Here is an 18295-nt window from a genome sequence, read left to right on the forward strand (position 1 = left end):
AATACTTGTCCTTAGATATTATATTAGTGGCATCCATCGGTAATGTAATAGGATACCATCATAATTAACAAACAACATGTGACTATTATTTTGTTCTTTGTTCCGTCAACATTCAATAATTAAATAAAAACAAAGAAACCAACAGTGAAATTATGTGAAAATAATAATCAGAATAAAAGTTTGAAAAAGAAAGGAAAGATCCAAGCTAGATAGTGAACGGAAAAGAAGGAGAAATATAAAAAAAAAATTAAAATTTATTTACACCCAAGCTATATATTAACGTTAGGCTGCTCTGCAAGTCTTATCTCTCTCTCTCTCCCTACTTAAAAATAGAGAGAACAGAAGTGTCTCTCGATCGCCTGAAAATCCTCTCCATCGGAAATCGAGGAGACCATTCGAATCTTTAATTCGAAAATCGCGCTCAGTGTCCAACAAAAATAGAGGAGGACTAGAATCGAACAACCTAGGGGTAATCACACGTTCCTCTCTCAATCAAAATTACATATCAGAGTTTTTGACTATTTTGTTTTCGTCATGCATCTCCACTGATTTTTCTATTCTAGTTCGACGCCTTTTGGTAATAACCATATCTAAAGTTTCTCAAGTTTGCTCTGTTCTTCTTCTCTGTTCCTGTCCGTCAGAACAAAACACAGTTCAATCTCCTGTAAACTAATCTTCTCCTTGTATTGTTTGTTTGTATAATAATATGAAAATTGTTCGGTCTTTTTTTTTGGATTATAAAAAAACGCAGATTCATTTCTGTTTCGATCTGTGTGCCAGTACTGTAAAATCCTAGATTCATTGTTAATTTGTATGTTTTCATCTTGTGTTATTATTGCTTTCTCAATATTTTTTTTTGCGTGTGTAAGATTAAAGACTTTCCGTGTCTGCCAAGTAATGATTAATGCCTAATTCTCTTCACTTGACCCTTTTTCCTTCCCTTTTGTGCTTTTTAGCTGTCTGCTTTTCTTTTCAGATTTTAAATGAGAAAGTGAAGCTGTTTTAACACTATCCCTGATTTAGTATGCATTCATCTGTATACATTTATTATTTGTTATCCATACCAATTGTTTATTGTCGTCCTCCAGTTTGATAGAAAATGGTGAGAACATGTTCTGGCGGTAGAATCTGGGGTGACTGGGTCCCAAACAGCATGTGATTAAACATTAAAGCAAAACTCTTTAAATGTCGGCAATGTTGTTGTGTTACTTCAGATCTCGAGTCTCCCTCTCCTTTTCTTTTTTCCTCAACTCTCAAGTCTCTCTCATTTGTCAAAGAGTGACTGGCCCCATCATTTATTTATTCAAGATTTAACACAAAAGAAAATATTCTCTTTCATAACTGGCAGTGTTTGATGCTGTTCTTGTCTTTTGGTTGATCTTTTACATGAGTTGCTGTTCTGTTTGTTCTAAGTACTTCTCGTTCTTGGTTTTGGCCCCCAATAAAGGAAACTAGTTCTGAGCTAAAGTTTCTGTATACTTGCAGGTATATTATTTATATATTTAATTTAGTTTAAAGACGATGAAGTATAAGGATGAGAAGTACGAGAAAGCTGAGAGAGGTTCAACAAAAATCTTACCCAGAACTGTTTTACTGATTCTGCTATGTGGGCTTTCATTCTATCTTGGTGGACTTTGTTGTGGGAAGGACAAACTCCAAGTTAATGATGTTGCAAAAACTGGATCTTCCTTGGATGTTGACAACTCTCCTCAAGCCAACTCTGTTTCTTTCCCGGAGTGTAGCAGTGACTACCAAGATTACACTCCCTGCACTGATCCAAGGGTACACTCTATTTTCTCAAGTTTTCTTTAGTCCTTGAATCTGTAAAAAAATAATTAGCTAATGTTTTTTTTTTTTCGATTTTTGGCATGGTGATAGAAATGGAAGAAGTATGGTACTCACAGGCTTACTTTCATGGAACGTCATTGTCCTCCTGTGTTTGATAGAAAGCAATGTCTGGTTCCTCCTCCTAATGGGTATAAGTCACCAATAAGATGGCCTAAGAGCAAAAACGAATGTTGGTACAGGTAAATAGTATTCTATCCCTGGCTTCCCTATACCTCTCCTGTCATTTGAAGTTAATAGACAATTTGTTGTGATTTAATGTTCAGGAATGTGCCATATGATTGGATCAACAAGCAGAAATCAAACCAGCATTGGCTAAAGAAAGAGGGTGAAAAGTTCATTTTCCCTGGTGGAGGTACAATGTTTCCTAATGGAGTTAGTGCTTATGTGGATTTGATGCAAGATTTGATCCCTGAGATGAAAGATGGGACTATAAGAACTGCCATTGACACTGGTTGTGGGGTGAGCTTTCTTGAATTTAAACAATATTAGAGGTTCCTTTCTTCAGTTTCTAAGATTTTGCTCTGTTTTTAAAGGTTGCAAGCTGGGGAGGAGACCTTTTGGACCGTGGTATCCTCACAGTGTCACTAGCACCAAGAGACAACCATGAAGCTCAAGTCCAGTTTGCTCTAGAACGTGGAATCCCAGCTATTCTTGGAATCATATCAACTCAACGTCTCCCTTTCCCTTCAAACTCATTCGATATGGCTCATTGCTCAAGATGTCTTATTCCATGGACTGAGTTTGGTAAGTCAATGTTCTTGATCATCTAACAATGCTCGTAAGGCCAGGTTCTAGGCAAATCCGGACCAAACATTCGCCTTTGTCCCCAAATTTTAAAAATTTATTATGCATAGTGACATTGTCCCTAAATTGTTGAAATTTTTTTAATTAAGATTAACCTAAAAATGTTTATGACCCCTTAAAGCTAGTTTAACTGAAACTCATGTTTGGTGTTCAAAAAAAAAATTAAAAATAACTGAAACTCATGTAATAATCTTTGTTTCGTTCTTGTTTTCTCAGGTGGGGTCTACCTTCTGGAGATTCACCGTATCTTGAGACCTGGTGGCTTCTGGGTCTTGTCTGGACCACCAGTCAACTACGAGAACCGTTGGAAAGGTTGGGACACAACCGTTGAAGATCAGAGATCAAACTACGAGAAGCTGCAAGATTTGTTATCCTCAATGTGCTTCAAACTGTATGCCAAGAAAGACGACATCGCAGTGTGGCAGAAATCTCCCGACAATATGTGTTACAACAAATTGTCTAACGACCCTGACGCATACCCGCCAAAATGTGACGATAGCCTTGAACCAGACTCTGCTTGGTACACGCCGTTACGCCCTTGTGTTGTGGTTCCAAGTCCTAAGCTTAAGAAGACAGATTTGGAATCTACTCCTAAATGGCCAGAGAGGTTGCACTCAACTCCTGAAAGGGTATCTGATGTTCGTGGACGAAACGGTGGTGTGTTTAAAAGGGATAGTAGCAAGTGGAAGACGAGGGCTAAGCATTATAAGAAACTGTTGCCAGCTATTGGGTCTGATAAGATAAGGAATGTGATGGATATGAACACTGCTTATGGTGGTTTAGCTGCTGCTTTGGTCGATGATCCTTTGTGGGTCATGAACGTTGTCTCTTCTTACGCAGCTAATACACTTCCTGTTGTGTTTGATCGTGGATTGATTGGAACGTATCATGACTGGTAAAATAACCTAAACCTAATCTCCTCTGTAATCATTTCTGAATATATATATATATTTATAATGTTTCTGATGTTTTACAGGTGTGAAGCTTTTTCGACGTATCCAAGAACTTATGATCTTCTTCATGTTGATGGTCTGTTTACATCAGAGAGCCAAAGGTAAGCATAGAGCAGAGATCTCAAAGCCCTTGAAACTCATTGATGCTCTCTAAGTACTAAGTAATGGTTTGGTATTATACAGGTGTGAGATGAAATATGTTATGCTGGAAATGGATAGGATCTTGCGTCCTAATGGGTATGCCATTATACGCGAATCGAGCTATTTTGCGGATACTATTGCATCGGTTGCTAAAGGACTGAGATGGAGTTGCCATAAGGAACAAACAGAGTCTGAATCAGAGAATGAGAAGCTATTGGTTTGCCAGAAGAAGCTGTGGTATTCATCTGAAACAAAATAGTAAAAAGTGGGGACAAATCCAAAGCTTAAGCTTAAAGCTTTTGTTTTGTCCGGAGGTTTCTTGAGAACTAAGTCACTACAACAACCATTAGATTATTTGTCTTGCTTCGAAGCCAAGAAAGCTGCTTAAAGCTACCAATTCATTTTTATTTTCCCGACATATTTATTAGCTTTCATATTTTTCTTATAGTATATATGCTCGGTGAGAAATATTTTATCGATTTTGTTTACATTGTAAGTTTTATTTTTATTTTATATGGACAAGGTCGAGATTTCCTCAATGTTCGATATATTGATTTGAGATCTAGTTTTATTGTTTTACACTTAAGACGTTGGTGGTATTTTTTACAAAAAAAAAGACGTTGGTGGTCCACTAATTCATTATATAAACATTTGTCCTCCTTTGATTTGGTGTACACTTTTGGTCCATTGATACTTACAAACTAGATTTTGATCTGGTTCGGAAGTGCGGATATTATTTTCACTTTTATGAAATATATTACTCCCTCTGTTTTTTAAAGATCCATGTTTTAGGAAAAAAATTTGTTTTAAAAAGATACATTTTTTACTTTTTCAATGTATTATTTAATAAAAATCTGTTAATTTCAAGAAAATTAATTGTATTTATTGGATTTTTATTGGTTAAAGATTATGGAAAATTGTTATTCACAAAAATCAATGCATTTTTAATGTGATTTCTTAATATATGTAAAAAATCTGGAATATGTATCTTTAAAAAACAGAGGGAGTATTTGTTTGTAACTATTGAATGTATTTATTTTAGTAAAATTTTCTTTATAATAAGTTTGACACATAGAGTGTCACTAGTAAACTATGTGTTTTTCTCGCTTTGTTTTATTCCTTCTTCGATCAACATATTTATTTGGTTCGTTGTTAAAATAAATGATTTTAGAATGCAAATGTATAATACTTTTACATTGATATTTTATTTGAACAATATGACATATTTCTATATTAATTAAATATTTACAAATTTAAATTTGTACACAAATCAAAATATTTGTGTAGTTTGTTGTTAAAAGAAATGATTTTGAATCCAAATGTACGGTACTTTTATATTGATTTTTTTCAGTTCATATAAATTTTTTAAATATATTTATTTCAACTGAACCAACTAATATTTTGTTAAATTGACCCCTGAAATATATTTTTATACATCGATATTTATTTTTCATAATTAGTGTTATATATTTTAGATGTATCATTATATAACTAACGATATTCAAAAGACCTGGACCAAATCAGGTTATATGGCTATTTCTGTTACAAATATCCAAACCCGTTTTAGATACATTGGTTATTTAGATATTTTTAGGTTCCTATACATCAGAACCGAGTTCATCCAGATCCAGAATGATCCAACTCAAAATCCACACACAAGTTTATAATATTCAAGCGGGACTTGGTTTTAAAACAAAAAAAAAACGATACCCGAAAAGAACAACATGTACCTAAATGAACAGATAATGCTCATGTCTAACTGATTTTATAAATTAATAAAAAACTCTTTCTATGTGTTTGGTTAAATTAAGTGAAATATAAAAAGTTATTTTATCAAGTAAAATAATTATATGGAGTGAAAATTTAAGTGGCAATAAATGTAACACATTTTAATTATTTTGATTTAAGTTATTATACTCACAAAAACATATCTTTGAACTATGTTTTTTGGTACGTAATTTTCTACCGATTGAAACTAAAATAAAAATATTTTAGTAAGATAAACTAAACCAAGTGTTTAATCATATGTGAAACCTAATTATTTAACATTTTTGATTTTATAACTGGCATAAAGTTAATATTGATTAACTAATAAATAAAAATATGCAATATTATTATTATGGTAATATAATTAATGATTTAAATTATTATTAAGGTAACATAATTAATTAAATTATTAAACTAAGTGAAATATAGAAACATAATTAATAGATACTATTATTCATGTATCCAAACAAATTTCATTAAAACTACTATTCACGTTTCCAAATATTCCAAAATTTTTTAATTCTCCTATTCAAATCTCCAAACACTCCGATTTTGTACTTAACTTTTAATAAGATATACTAGATTTTGATCCGCGCTTTCAAAGCGCGGGTTTATTTTCCTTTATTTTTTTTTAAATTGACAAATATTTAGTAAATGTCATAATTTTTATATATTTGTTTTTTTTATAAAAGACTTAAGCTTTTTTATTTTTCTTTATCGTGTTTCATTTTAAAAGAGTATAGGCCAGAACACAATATTCGGACCCGAAGAACCAACCCGAAACCGACCCGAAAATCAGGGTCCCGAACCCGATCAGACCCGGGGTAAATATCCGAATGAGTTCTAAATTGCTATATCCGAAGAACCGGTCCCGAATCCGACCCGAACCGAGAACCAAATGAGTACCCGAAGATATCCGAAATATATCTAAAAATATATGTTATAATTATATTTATAATTATTTTAATTTTTTAATTAATTTTATAAGTTAACTATAGTAGTTATTTTCGGTAATTTGAGTATTTTTGGATAAAATATGATAGTTTGGATAAAAATTTACCCAAAAAACTGTATAAAATGTATATTTTTGGTTACTATTGAATAATTTGGATACAAAAATTTGAACCGAATCAGATACTTTGGTTACTTTAAGTACAAATAACCGAACCCGTTAGATAATTTGGTTATTTGGTTATTTTGCAGGTTCTTATGCATGAGAACCGAACCCACCCGGACCGGGAAAGACCCGACTCGAACCCAGCCCGAAATTTTATAATACCCGAATGAGGTTTAATTTCAAAACCCGACTGGGGTTTAATTTTAAAACCCAAAAAACTCGATATCCGAAAGAACCAATCCGTACCAGAATGGGTATCCGAACGTCCAGGTCTAATGAGTATTTATGTTTAGAAAATTAAACTTTATTTTTAATGAATTAAGTTGGTATAACTCTGATATATTAATTTTATTATGTGGTTAATTTTTTAATAAAAAATATATACTTTTAATAAAGATTTATACTTTTCAATGAAAAAATTCAAATTTTTTTATGAATGCTTAAATTATATTAAAAATAAAAAACATAATAATTAAGTTATTCATTTTTGTTCACTACACAAAATATTAAGAATGGTTGAAAATAAATTATTTGAATTAGGGAAAAAAATAAGAATTGAATCTGATTTCTTAATCAGCCCAAATGGCCCAAGAGAGATGATGTGGACAGTGGGCTGGATCAAAAAAAATGACCCAATAAAAATGTGTTATTAATATTACTTGATTGCCCTTAATGAAATAAGCAATGTGAGTTAAAGAAAGGGCATGTTTAGTAAAAAATCCAAATGTGCTTGCACTTTAATAGTATAGATATGTGTCACAATTTACTAGTTCAGTGTTTTTTTACCCAAAAAGGTAATTTGTTGGTAAGCTAATGCATTTGATATTCAACTATCCCCTATATATTAAAGGATAAACATTTGAAAAATTGTAACCTCAACTTTGTAATAATTAAAAAAGATCACAATGCTCATGTGTCACTCAATTAGGTAGTCAATTACATTCAATTGAAAAATAAGTAGACTTACATTCGATTTTTATATGTTGCTAGATACATTCGTTGGTTAAACTATATGATATGATGATATGATATGATATTTACGATAGAAGCATTTATGATTGTTCCGCTAGATATAGTTACTATTTTATTTTATTTCCTTAAATAAAACCTACAGAATTACCATAAATGACTAATATGTATATGACAATTAATGTTTCTATTAATAAAGATTTGATAACAATTTATATCTCCTCCATCATTTTTTGTTTAATTTTATATTATTAAAATAAATTAAACAATCTAATTACCTATAAAATTAAAATTTATATATTTCGTATATGTTATATTTTGAATTTAAAAAATGACAATAAATGACTAAAACTATTAAAATTACTATGTTAAAAATTAATGATCAATGGTTTAATACTTTTATTATAAAAAGATACACATGATTTTAAAACCATATGAGTAAAAAGTATAATTTAATAATAAAACAAATATATATATATAGATTAAACTATATACCATATAAGATTACATCAATTTTTTTAATTTCAAAACTTTCAATGAATTTTCAAGAACATTTTATAAACTTATTAATTTTTCACATTGAAAATTTTGTTATAAATGATTTAAATATTTTGTTATAAAACAATATGAATGATCATAGAATCGTATGATTACGAAGTTTCATTTAATAAATAACTATATAAATATAATATATAAAATCTACTATTTTTAGAAAAGTAGGTTGGTCCATCTTAACTTATATTACACTTTTTATTAAATTAACTATCGAATTGATAAATATTGTACAAAAAACAATCTCGCACTTTCCTAATAAAAGTTATGAAATTACCTAATATGATTAACGTATATATGAAAAGTAATTATTATGAATAATGAATATTTGATAACAATTTTTGTATCTTAGTTCTTTTATTATTTTATATTATTAAAAGATATTAAACAATCACATTAACTATATAATAAAAACATTTAATTTTTTTCTTATATGTTATATTTTGAATTTTTAAAAATGTTTATAAATTACTAGAAATTTGAAGATCTCACTTTGAAAATTTTGTGATCAATAGCTTAATTTATTTTGTTATAATAAGATACAAATAATCATAAAATTATATTAATATAATTTTTTATTTAATAAATATTCAAATTAAATAATATATATATATATACTAACGATTTAAAGCAACAAACATCAATTTTAGTCGTTTAGTTGAAACTTTTCAAAACTACGTAGAAGACTAAAGTCAAAGTAATATATGTGGAAGACTAAAGTCAAAGTAATTCAATTTTGGAAATAATAAGATGATGGTTCTAAAATCATTAAAATGGTTTTCAATGATGTGAAAGTTAAATATTAAAAAAATTGTAGAACATGTTTTTGTATAAAAGTGACTTATTGACCACATTACAATTTTTATAGATATAAATATGGTGATAAAAAATTTAAGTCCAAATCGATCAGGCTCCTCATAAATTCAAAATAGATTTTGGTCCACAATTACAAATGTTTAGCCTAACATATCCATATATATTAAAGGAGAAACATTCTAAGAAATGTGTTCACACTATAATGGACATGTGGCATTATCACAATGATTTGAGAATGAATATTCACACTCTCATAAATATTTTCACACTCTACATAAATGTGTTCAAACTATGTATTTTATGTTTTGTTTTTAATATAAAATTCACATGTTCCAAAAAATATGAATTTAAAAATATAATTTTACAATAGGATATTAAGACATGATAAAACAATCCAATACCAACTAATATCCAAATTATGGCTGTTCAATATGTTAAAACGAAAGAGTACCGAACCGAACATAAATAGATAATATGGGTTTTTTTGGTATATACCATCGTAACCAAATGGATGTGATTTTATAAAAACCGTAGGATTTGGATATGGTTTAATTTATAACCGATTAAACTTAAACATGTAAATATGTATATGTTTATAATGATGCATGAATATCTATTTGTTATATGAGTTGAACTATAATTATAATTTGTAAATCACTTGAATCATTTGAATTATAATTAAATAACAATTTACTGCAAGTGAGGTTTCTTATTTTTAGTCTTTTTTGATTTTTTGCTTTATTTTACTAAATTGAAGTAAATATTATAAATTTGATGGACAGAAATTAGTTGAAATTCTTTACAACTTTTTATATTTAAACAAACAGAGTTTTGTTCAATCGAAGACATATTAATTTGATGAACACTAAATATCGAAGAATAGAAAAGCTTTTATTTCATGCTTCTGTTTTGTTTTTTATTTTTATTTTCAAAATTTAGAGCTTTGATATTAATTCTAGATTTGATTATTTTATTAGATGATAAAAGCATTTTTTTGTTTTTATTCTTTTATTTAAATATATAATATTTTTTAACAAATGACTTTTTGACAACATGACTCTAAAATTCGTATAATATATAATATGATTTCAAAGTAAATAATTATTTTTTTGTATTAAACCGAATAAACTGAAACCGACGGTGTGTAAACCAAATCGAACCGAAGTAAATATGGATTTAGAATAGTAGTTATATTTTACTAATCGAAATACTGAAAAAACCGAACCAACCGAAATCAACTCGATATCCGGATTGAACACCCCTAATCCAAATAAAACCGAACTATTGTTTCATTCTCCAAAACATAATAAAAATAATAACTTTATTCCGCGCAAGGCGCGGATCTTATCCTAGTTTATAAGTATTCAACAAATTCACCAATTTCTATGGTCAATCGTATAAATTGCTTAATAACAACTAAAACCGCAACTATTTGCAAACTCATATATCCACACCTACTGGGTTTAACCCGTGGTAATTTTAACCGTAGTAATAACCGTAATGGTTATCTTACCTAACGGGTAGGCTAAATTATTCAAAAAGAAAAGAGTTGTTTGCCCGACTGCATTGGCTTCGATCATGTGGTTCTATTTTATGGAGAAAAGTTAGGGCATGGCTCTCAATATAATGTTTTCTCCTTTTTTGGATTTTGTTTTCTTTACTTTAAAAAAAATAATTAGGAGATACCGATGATAATAGGGCATATTCATAAAGCATCTCTCTCAAAGTATATAATGTTTTCTCCTTTTTTGGATTTTGTTTTCTTTACTTTAAAAAAAATAATTAGGAGATACCGATGATAATAGGGCATATTCATATAACATAACTAATCGATATAAAAAATAATGATAAACGAATTCATATAAAGTAAATAACATATATTTAACAATTATTAATCATTAAAAATTAACTAAAACTGCAAAAATATTAATTTTGTTCAACTCAGAACAGATTCTATAAAATAATTTTGTAATTATTAATTGTTTACAAATGTAACTAGTCTCAATAGCATGCTGTTACAATTAAAATTAATTTGAAAATATATATATTAGTCTTCATATTTACACATACATAACAACATATCAATATTATACATAATATTAAATAAAAGCGAATGGATCAATTAGTTTATTTCTTTATTAGCAGTTGCTACTGTCTACTACTAAAATATTGACTTAAAATGTGCTAAAAAGTTGAAATCTAAAATGAAATATAAATTACAATAGAAAGAACTATGAAAGACAAATAAAGAATGGCAAAATATGGTAACAGAAAACTAATTATATTAACAACAGCTTTGAAGAAATATATTGTACGTGTCAAACAAGACATTAATTGTACAGCAAGAGAAAAGTAAAAGCAACGAGGTGGATTCGAACCATGTAATAACGCTGTATAGCTGGGACATGTTCACCAACTGTTCCACAAAGATCAGAATAGCACGCCTAACTAAATAATGTTATAACGTAGTCGGGGGCACGTGCCCCCGTTCCTCATACTGTAGATCCACCACTGCTCTCACCAAAAAAGAACCAGGGGTGCAATGAAACTTACTCCAAACACTAAACCACTAGTCCAACATCACTAGCCCAATGCACGGTTGGTTGTTTTCTCTGCTTTATGGAGAAAAGTTATTAAATTATGATAAAGTCATGAGAATAGAACCGTTTCGTCATATGAGAAAAGTATGTTCAGCTGAAATAAAAATTAAAATAGTGATTAAAGTAAATTTTACGAGATCTTTTGAACTAAGCTACATACATGAGTAATATATTTAGTCGGAACACATGCTAAAAGAGTTATTTTCTAAATTTGTTTTACTTTTAAACGAGCTAAAGGTAGAGTCTACAATTTTCTTTTTGTTCGATTGTTTTCTAATCTAGTGTGCACTGAAGTAAAATGTTTGTATTAGCAAACCAAAATTACAACATAAAGTACCAGAACTTGGTATTATTGGAAACACACTTAAGAAAGGGGGAAAACAAGCGAGTATGTGTAAAAAAAACTCATATAAATGCTTGATAACATATTTTCCACCCACCGACTTGCCTCTAAGCAGACTCCAATGTGGAATCCGACATAGGTACAACGAAGTTAACACACATTCTTTCTATAAACTTTTCATCATAGTCAGAAGAGTTGACGGGATCGTCCTCAAGCAGAGATACGACATATTTGAAGTCATCCTTCAGAGAGTTTAAAAAGAGATCGTCAGTCGGAACCCACGCTAATGAAATCTAAAATGGTCCTAATGGTCTTTCGATGCGATTTCAATTATTATTGACTAGGAGTCTAGGATTAAGGAACGATCACAGTGTATACATATATATGCCTCTTATATATTATTTAAAACAAATACATGTTTTTTATAAAAAAAAAAGAAGAAAATAATTTTTTTTCAAAATCAAATCTTAATCCGGATAGAGATTGATTCAGAAACCGTACCGTACCAGAAACCAACCAATATTTTAAGATGATTTCAAGTGATACATAAACTGTGTATACAAAAACAAAACAGAATCCAATTTAAATTAGCTGAAAAGACAAAAGGTTGATTTATAAACTAATTTAAACAAAAAGAAAACTAAAAACATAATTAATTAAATTTAAAACCAGACATCATACGGACCAAACCATCCACATTAAAATATGATTCATGGTTGATACTTTTTCAATAATCGAAAGTCCTAATTCCTAAAATATAAACTCCAAATTTCTTCCTTTGCAACTTGATAGACCAGTTCTAGTTTGAGAACTGGATGTATAAATTTATACAAGTAAAAATTTAAGAATAATACCTCAAGGTCATCCACTGGAACTTTGGGAATAGGTAACACAAACTTGGTGCCAGCTTCAATAGCGCATTCAGGACTAAAACAGAGGCCAGATTTAATAACGCATGCATTACCCACCTTACAGATATAGAAGACTCCTAGAAGGTCATTAGTTTCGTTTGATTTAGCGTGCACTTCTATAGTTACATTGTTCATTTGCTTACCTGTATACATAAAGTATTTTATCAAGAAGATATATCAGAAACTGTAAAAGAAAAAAGAGAAAGCTAAAATTTCGGAGATTCACAAAAAAAAAAGAAAGATGACGTACTTGCATAACCAGATACAGTAATGTCTAGGTAGTTGTCTTCAGGTCCAACCGGGTTCGGAGAGATCTCTACACGACTGAAGTTACCGTAATCGTATCCATTCTCTAACAGTCGGAGATTGATTATTATTATTTTTCTTTTTTTTTTAAGAAGGCCAAGATTGCTAGTAAACATATCTACAGTACTTTTTCAAGGCTTGAAGAGTAGAGGTTCAATAACGAAAAGAAAAGAAAAAATAAATAAAAAATCAAGACTAGACTATAGATACTTACTATTGCAGTACCCGAAATCAACAGCGTACAAAGCCGGTAAGAAGAGAAGTGGTGCGAGAACAAGAAGCAGAAGCTGGATGTAAGATGTAGCCATTAGAGAGCTCGTCAATCTTCAAACAAGTCTGTATTGTATTATGATAGTTCCATCAATGTCTACTATTTTATAGTCTAAATTCTAGAATACTTCTGTATATTACTATTTTACAGTATATTAAAGAGTGGCTACATTGGTGGATCAGTTCAGACTTCATAAATGATATGGCAATATTCTACTATATTAATCTCCCACGTTATACCTACTACTTATAGTCAACAACTGCGTGCTATATTAGTGAATCAATCAGTGATATAATACTATAATATATCCTTATAATAATCGTCTGCGTTATATGCGAGGATAATAAAATAGAATAGCGTTTGGATCAGTCACGTTGAGTAGCCTCGGAGACATTAAAGATTGAGATATTTCGCAGGTCAGATCCCAATCCTGTGCCAAAGTGGGGAAGCAAAATTAATCAAATCCATACTCAATCTCCTTGAACCATTAATTTCTTTAATAACCTCATCTCTTTTTTTTGTTCAAACATTAACGTGCATTAATAAATTAAGTTGGGTTTGTGGTCCAAAGGGATTGTTTAGCAGCCTGATTGGCCCTAACATTTGCTGATCTTGGAATGTAAGAAAACACAATAGGAGTAAATGAAACATCCAGAAGGTAGATATCATTAAGTGCTCCATAGATCTCGAGATTTAATTTTCTCATCAGTTACAAACTTTTATTTTCCCAAGCATTTCCACAAATTCTCTGATTTCCTTTTACTTATGTTTTACAGTCAACAATGCTTTTACGAAATCACGTTTAAAATGAAACCATCCAGGAAAGACAACCCGACCCAAAGGATCAAAGAAATGTGTGTTGCCAATGATTGCATAAAGGACAAGATTGTGGGAAAAGATTAGAGAATATTCAGATTTAGCGAATTAGTTGAAGAAAATATATGAGAGAGAGGGGTCAAGAAATAGATACACGAGAGAAAAAGGTGATGGACAAAAAGTTTAATGGCGGAGGGGGACTTTTCCCTCTATGGGATATAATTTGTGCCTTCACGATAGTGTTTGTGATTATCGGGGTTCCTGAAGCCAAAAATAAAGCTCGAAGAACTTCAAGCCCTGTTCAAATGCGAAAATACAAAAAAGATATTGTTCTTTGTCTCCCTATCTCTGTTTGACTAAATCAAGAAAACCAAAGAAATGTCATAGATTTTCCAAATGTTGTTAATTGGGTTGAGAAGTTAATAAGATTTGTTTGTTGTTGTTTCAATAAAAAAAATTTCTGTCTAAGAACACCCCTTTAGGCTTTAAGTTTTTTTTTTCTTGTGTAATTTCATCAAACTCTTCCCACATAGTAATAATTATGCCAACATAGAGACAACTCAAGCCTTTAGTCAAAAAAAAAAACATGGAGACAACTCAGACAAGTCTGAACAACATAGAAAACTACCGCTCCATCAACCCAAAAAGAAATTGGTGATTCTTTTTGAAATGGGAAAATTTAACTCGGATTATAAGAACAAGTAAGAATAATTGTTAAAGAATATATAAGAGCATCTCCAAAAGGACTCCCTATTTTAGAATTTGTAAAATTCTAAATTTGAAGTTCCAATGTATTCTTCTCCAAAAGAAAAACTTTAAACCTAACTTTAAAATTATTTGTATTTACACTATGGTCCATATATTTGTTATAATTAATATACATTCATAAAACTTATAAATAACTATCACATATATAAAAATATCACATTAATATTAATTAATAAAATCTTACAGTAAATATATAAATTATAAATAAATACATAACTAAATAATAAACTACAAGAAAAAAACACTACATTTTGAATCTTACAAAACTTCATATAAGTTTAAAGATGTTTTTAAACTTCATATTTGAACTCTAAATATATTTTTAAACCTTAAAACTTCTTATTTTAAGGTTTGTATTTAGTTTTATGTGTAAAACTAAAATTTATGAAAAAAAATATGAAATATTATAAGATATGATTTTTAAAAAAAATTAAAATGATAAACAATAAAATATATAAGATTATAAAATGTAATATGTAATTGTAAAAATCAAAATACAAATAAAAATGTAAAATTCCAAATTTGAAGTTTTGAGTAGCGATACTCTATATTTGAAGTTTCACTACTAAAAACTTCAAATTTGAAGTTTTGAAGTTTTCTTTTGGAGAACAAAAAACTTCAAATATGAAGTTATAGACTGTCTTTTGAAGATGCTCTAAGAAAAGAGATTTTTTTTGTATTTCAATTGTGGTCTTTTATCCAAAAATTTACTCTATATCGATATTATTAATTTAAAATCATTGTTAAATTCTACCCTACTATTTCATGAAATATTACTTTCATACAATTTGACCTATTTTAAAATATAAATTTAATTATATAACTGTAACTAAAGAAAAACTACTTCTACACCTCATATATTTTTTTTGTAACGTCACCTTTTAATTCCTAAATACTAGAGACCACTATTTTCAATAGATAAAAAATATTGAACACCTTTAATTTCAAAGCCTACTAAGTCCAATAGATGAAAGTTATGTCGTTTGGAAATAATAATATTGATACTACTTTCATAAATATTATTTTCACTACAAAAATTAATAAAACTTGGAAAATAATATAAAAACTATAAAAGTAAATACATGTTTAAATCAATGTCTTAAACATAATATGAACGTTGAACCAAACTACTTTCCGGTCACTGGATTATTGAATTGATTGAGGATGAACAATGATGATTAATTAAATTAAATGTATCAATATTAAAAATACAAGAAAACATTAGATATAGTAAAGTTGTAAAATCTATTTTTTAAAGTTGGAACTGTGACATGTAATAAAATAATATTATAATTAGTAATTAGTGAAATAACCAATTCAAATATTGAAAAGAAATTTTATATTTAATTTAGATAAAATTGGTTACATATCATTCATTTATTGGTTTAACCTTTAGTCTTTGGTTTTAGTGATTTTATGGATTTTTTTTAGGTTTTTAATTAATAAATATTTTTAAAATCTATATCAATCAAATCACTAGGATTACAATTTGACTGCATGTCCGAATTGGATTAAAGTCGACGATTTGAATGCAAAAATAACAAAAAATTTACAAATTAACAAAAGCTTTATAAAATTATTGTAAGGAATGTATTGATCTTATTGATTTACAATAGTCATGAGATTATATACAGACTCAAGACTTGAGGACTAAGTTAGACATATACATATTTCCTAAAACAGAGTAGATGATATTTGTACAATGAATATGTGATATCTTCGTATACTATCTTACATGCCCCCTCAAGATGGAGTAGATGATCTCACTCCAATCTTGCTGCGAAGTTCCATGAAGCGTGCGCGAGTAAGAGGTTTAGTGAGTGCATCAGCTAGCTGATCTCGAGTGTTGACATGAGCAACCCGGAGAGCTCCCTTCTGAACTTGATTGCGCACAAAATGGTAGTCAATTGCTATATGTTTCATACGAGAGTGAAAAACCGGGTTGGCGCAGAGGAAAGTGGCTCCGACATTATCACAATACACGACCGGTGGTGATAGCAGCGTGATACCAAGTTCGGAGAGGATGTTACATATCCAGCTGAGTTCAGCGGCATCATTGGCAACAGCCCGGTATTCCGCTTCCGTAGACGATCGAGCCACTCCATTTTGTTTCTTGGAAGCCCAAGATATTGGATGACGACCAAGGTAGATGATGTAGGAGTTGGTGGAGACATAGTCATCAGAGTCTCCTGCCCAGTCCGCGTCCGAGTAGGGATGGAGAATAAGTTTGTTCGAAGCCGAGAAGAAGATCCCGTGTGTTGGTGTTCCGGCTAAGTAACGAAGAATTCTCTTTGCAGCCTGCCAGTGATCTTCAGTAGGCAAGTGCATGAACTGAGATAGTTTGTTGACTGCATAGGCAATGTCGAGGCGAGTGAACTGCAGGTACTGAAGGCTTCCTATGAGACGTCGATATTTGGTGGGATCAGCAAGAGGAACGCCAGATTGTAGGTGCAGCTTTGGTGAGGACGCCATGGGTGTAGTCACAGGTTTTGCATTTGTCATATCATATTTGTGGAGAAGATCAAGTATATACTTGCGTTGAGAGAGATGTAGACCCTGCTGTGACCGTTGTGCTTCAATGCCAAGAAAGTAGTTTAAGTCCTCTGCATCTTTAATAGAGAACCGTTCTGTGAGTAGAGCCAAGACCTTAGCAATCCCCGAGTTGTTGTTCCCGGTGATTAGGATGTCATCAACATAAATGAGGAGGTAGACGAACTGTGACCCGCGTTGTAGTACAAATAAGGAGGTGTCAGCCAAGGAGTTAACGAAGCCAAGGCTAAGTAGGAAGTTGCTGAGCTCGTTATACCAAGCCCTTGGGGCTTGTTTGAGCCCGTAAACCGCTTTGTTGAGTTTGCAGACATAGTCCGGATGGTCAGGATCAACAAAACCAGGTGGTTGCTCCATATAAACCTCCTCCGTGAGAGTGCCTTGAAGAAACGCATTGTTGACGTCTAAATGCTTGAGGGGCCAGGAGTAACTAACAGCAATGTCAAGGACCAGACGAAGTGTAGTGGATTTGATGACTGGACTGAAGGTTTCCGTATAGTCACGACCATATTCTTGTTTGTACCCCTTTGCAACAAGTCTAGACTTGCAGCAGCGATGGGAGCCATCAGAGTTGAACTTATTCTTGTGTAGCCACTTGCATTCTATGACGTTGTGGTCAGGTTTTCTTGGCACTAGATCGTAGGTGCCATTGCGTGCGTACGCGTCAATCTCTGTGGACATAGAGCCTCGCCAGCGCTTGTCTTGGAGAGCTTGTTTCAGAGTGTTCGGCTCAGCTGGTATTAGAGAAGATAGAGCAGCAGAGTAA

The 18295-nt window shown here is 30.8% G+C and overlaps 2 protein-coding genes across 4 annotated transcripts; one reads left to right on the forward strand and one right to left on the reverse strand.

Annotated features, from left to right (window-relative positions):
- The first annotated feature begins 304 nt into the window (after positions 1–304).
- On the forward strand, positions 305–4285 carry LOC108822966 (probable methyltransferase PMT21). Of its 3 annotated transcripts, XM_056992666.1 has the most exons (9): positions 305–469; positions 1089–1485; positions 1584–1782; positions 1879–2027; positions 2112–2307; positions 2382–2592; positions 2869–3547; positions 3629–3706; positions 3789–4285. In XM_056992666.1, exons 4-9 carry the CDS (start codon positions 1915–1917, stop codon positions 4003–4005), a joined length of 1494 nt encoding a protein of 497 aa, XP_056848646.1. In that variant the 5' UTR covers positions 305–469; positions 1089–1485; positions 1584–1782; positions 1879–1914; the 3' UTR covers positions 4006–4285. The 3 variants fall into 3 exon arrangements, with proteins under 3 accessions (XP_056848646.1, XP_056848644.1, XP_056848645.1); XM_056992664.1 differs by lacking the exon at positions 1089–1485 and having other exon boundaries at positions 1486–1782; XM_056992665.1 differs by lacking the exons at positions 305–469; positions 1089–1485 and adding an exon at positions 479–577 and having other exon boundaries at positions 1486–1782.
- A 7570-nt stretch (positions 4286–11855) lies between these two features.
- Positions 11856–13482, reverse strand: LOC130498501 (MD-2-related lipid-recognition protein 3-like). The gene is made up of 4 exons (XM_056991915.1): positions 13342–13482; positions 13072–13173; positions 12765–12964; positions 11856–12152 (listed from the first exon to the last, which is right to left on the reverse strand). The coding sequence occupies exons 1-4, from the start codon at positions 13433–13435 to the stop codon at positions 12018–12020; spliced, it is 531 nt and encodes a 176-aa protein (XP_056847895.1). The 5' UTR covers positions 13436–13482; the 3' UTR covers positions 11856–12017.
- Between the last annotated feature and the right edge of the window lie 4813 nt (positions 13483–18295).

Source organism: Raphanus sativus, chromosome 8, assembly GCF_000801105.2.
Source record: "Raphanus sativus cultivar WK10039 chromosome 8, ASM80110v3, whole genome shotgun sequence".
In the NCBI taxonomy this organism is placed as follows: Eukaryota; Viridiplantae; Streptophyta; class Magnoliopsida; order Brassicales; family Brassicaceae; genus Raphanus; species Raphanus sativus.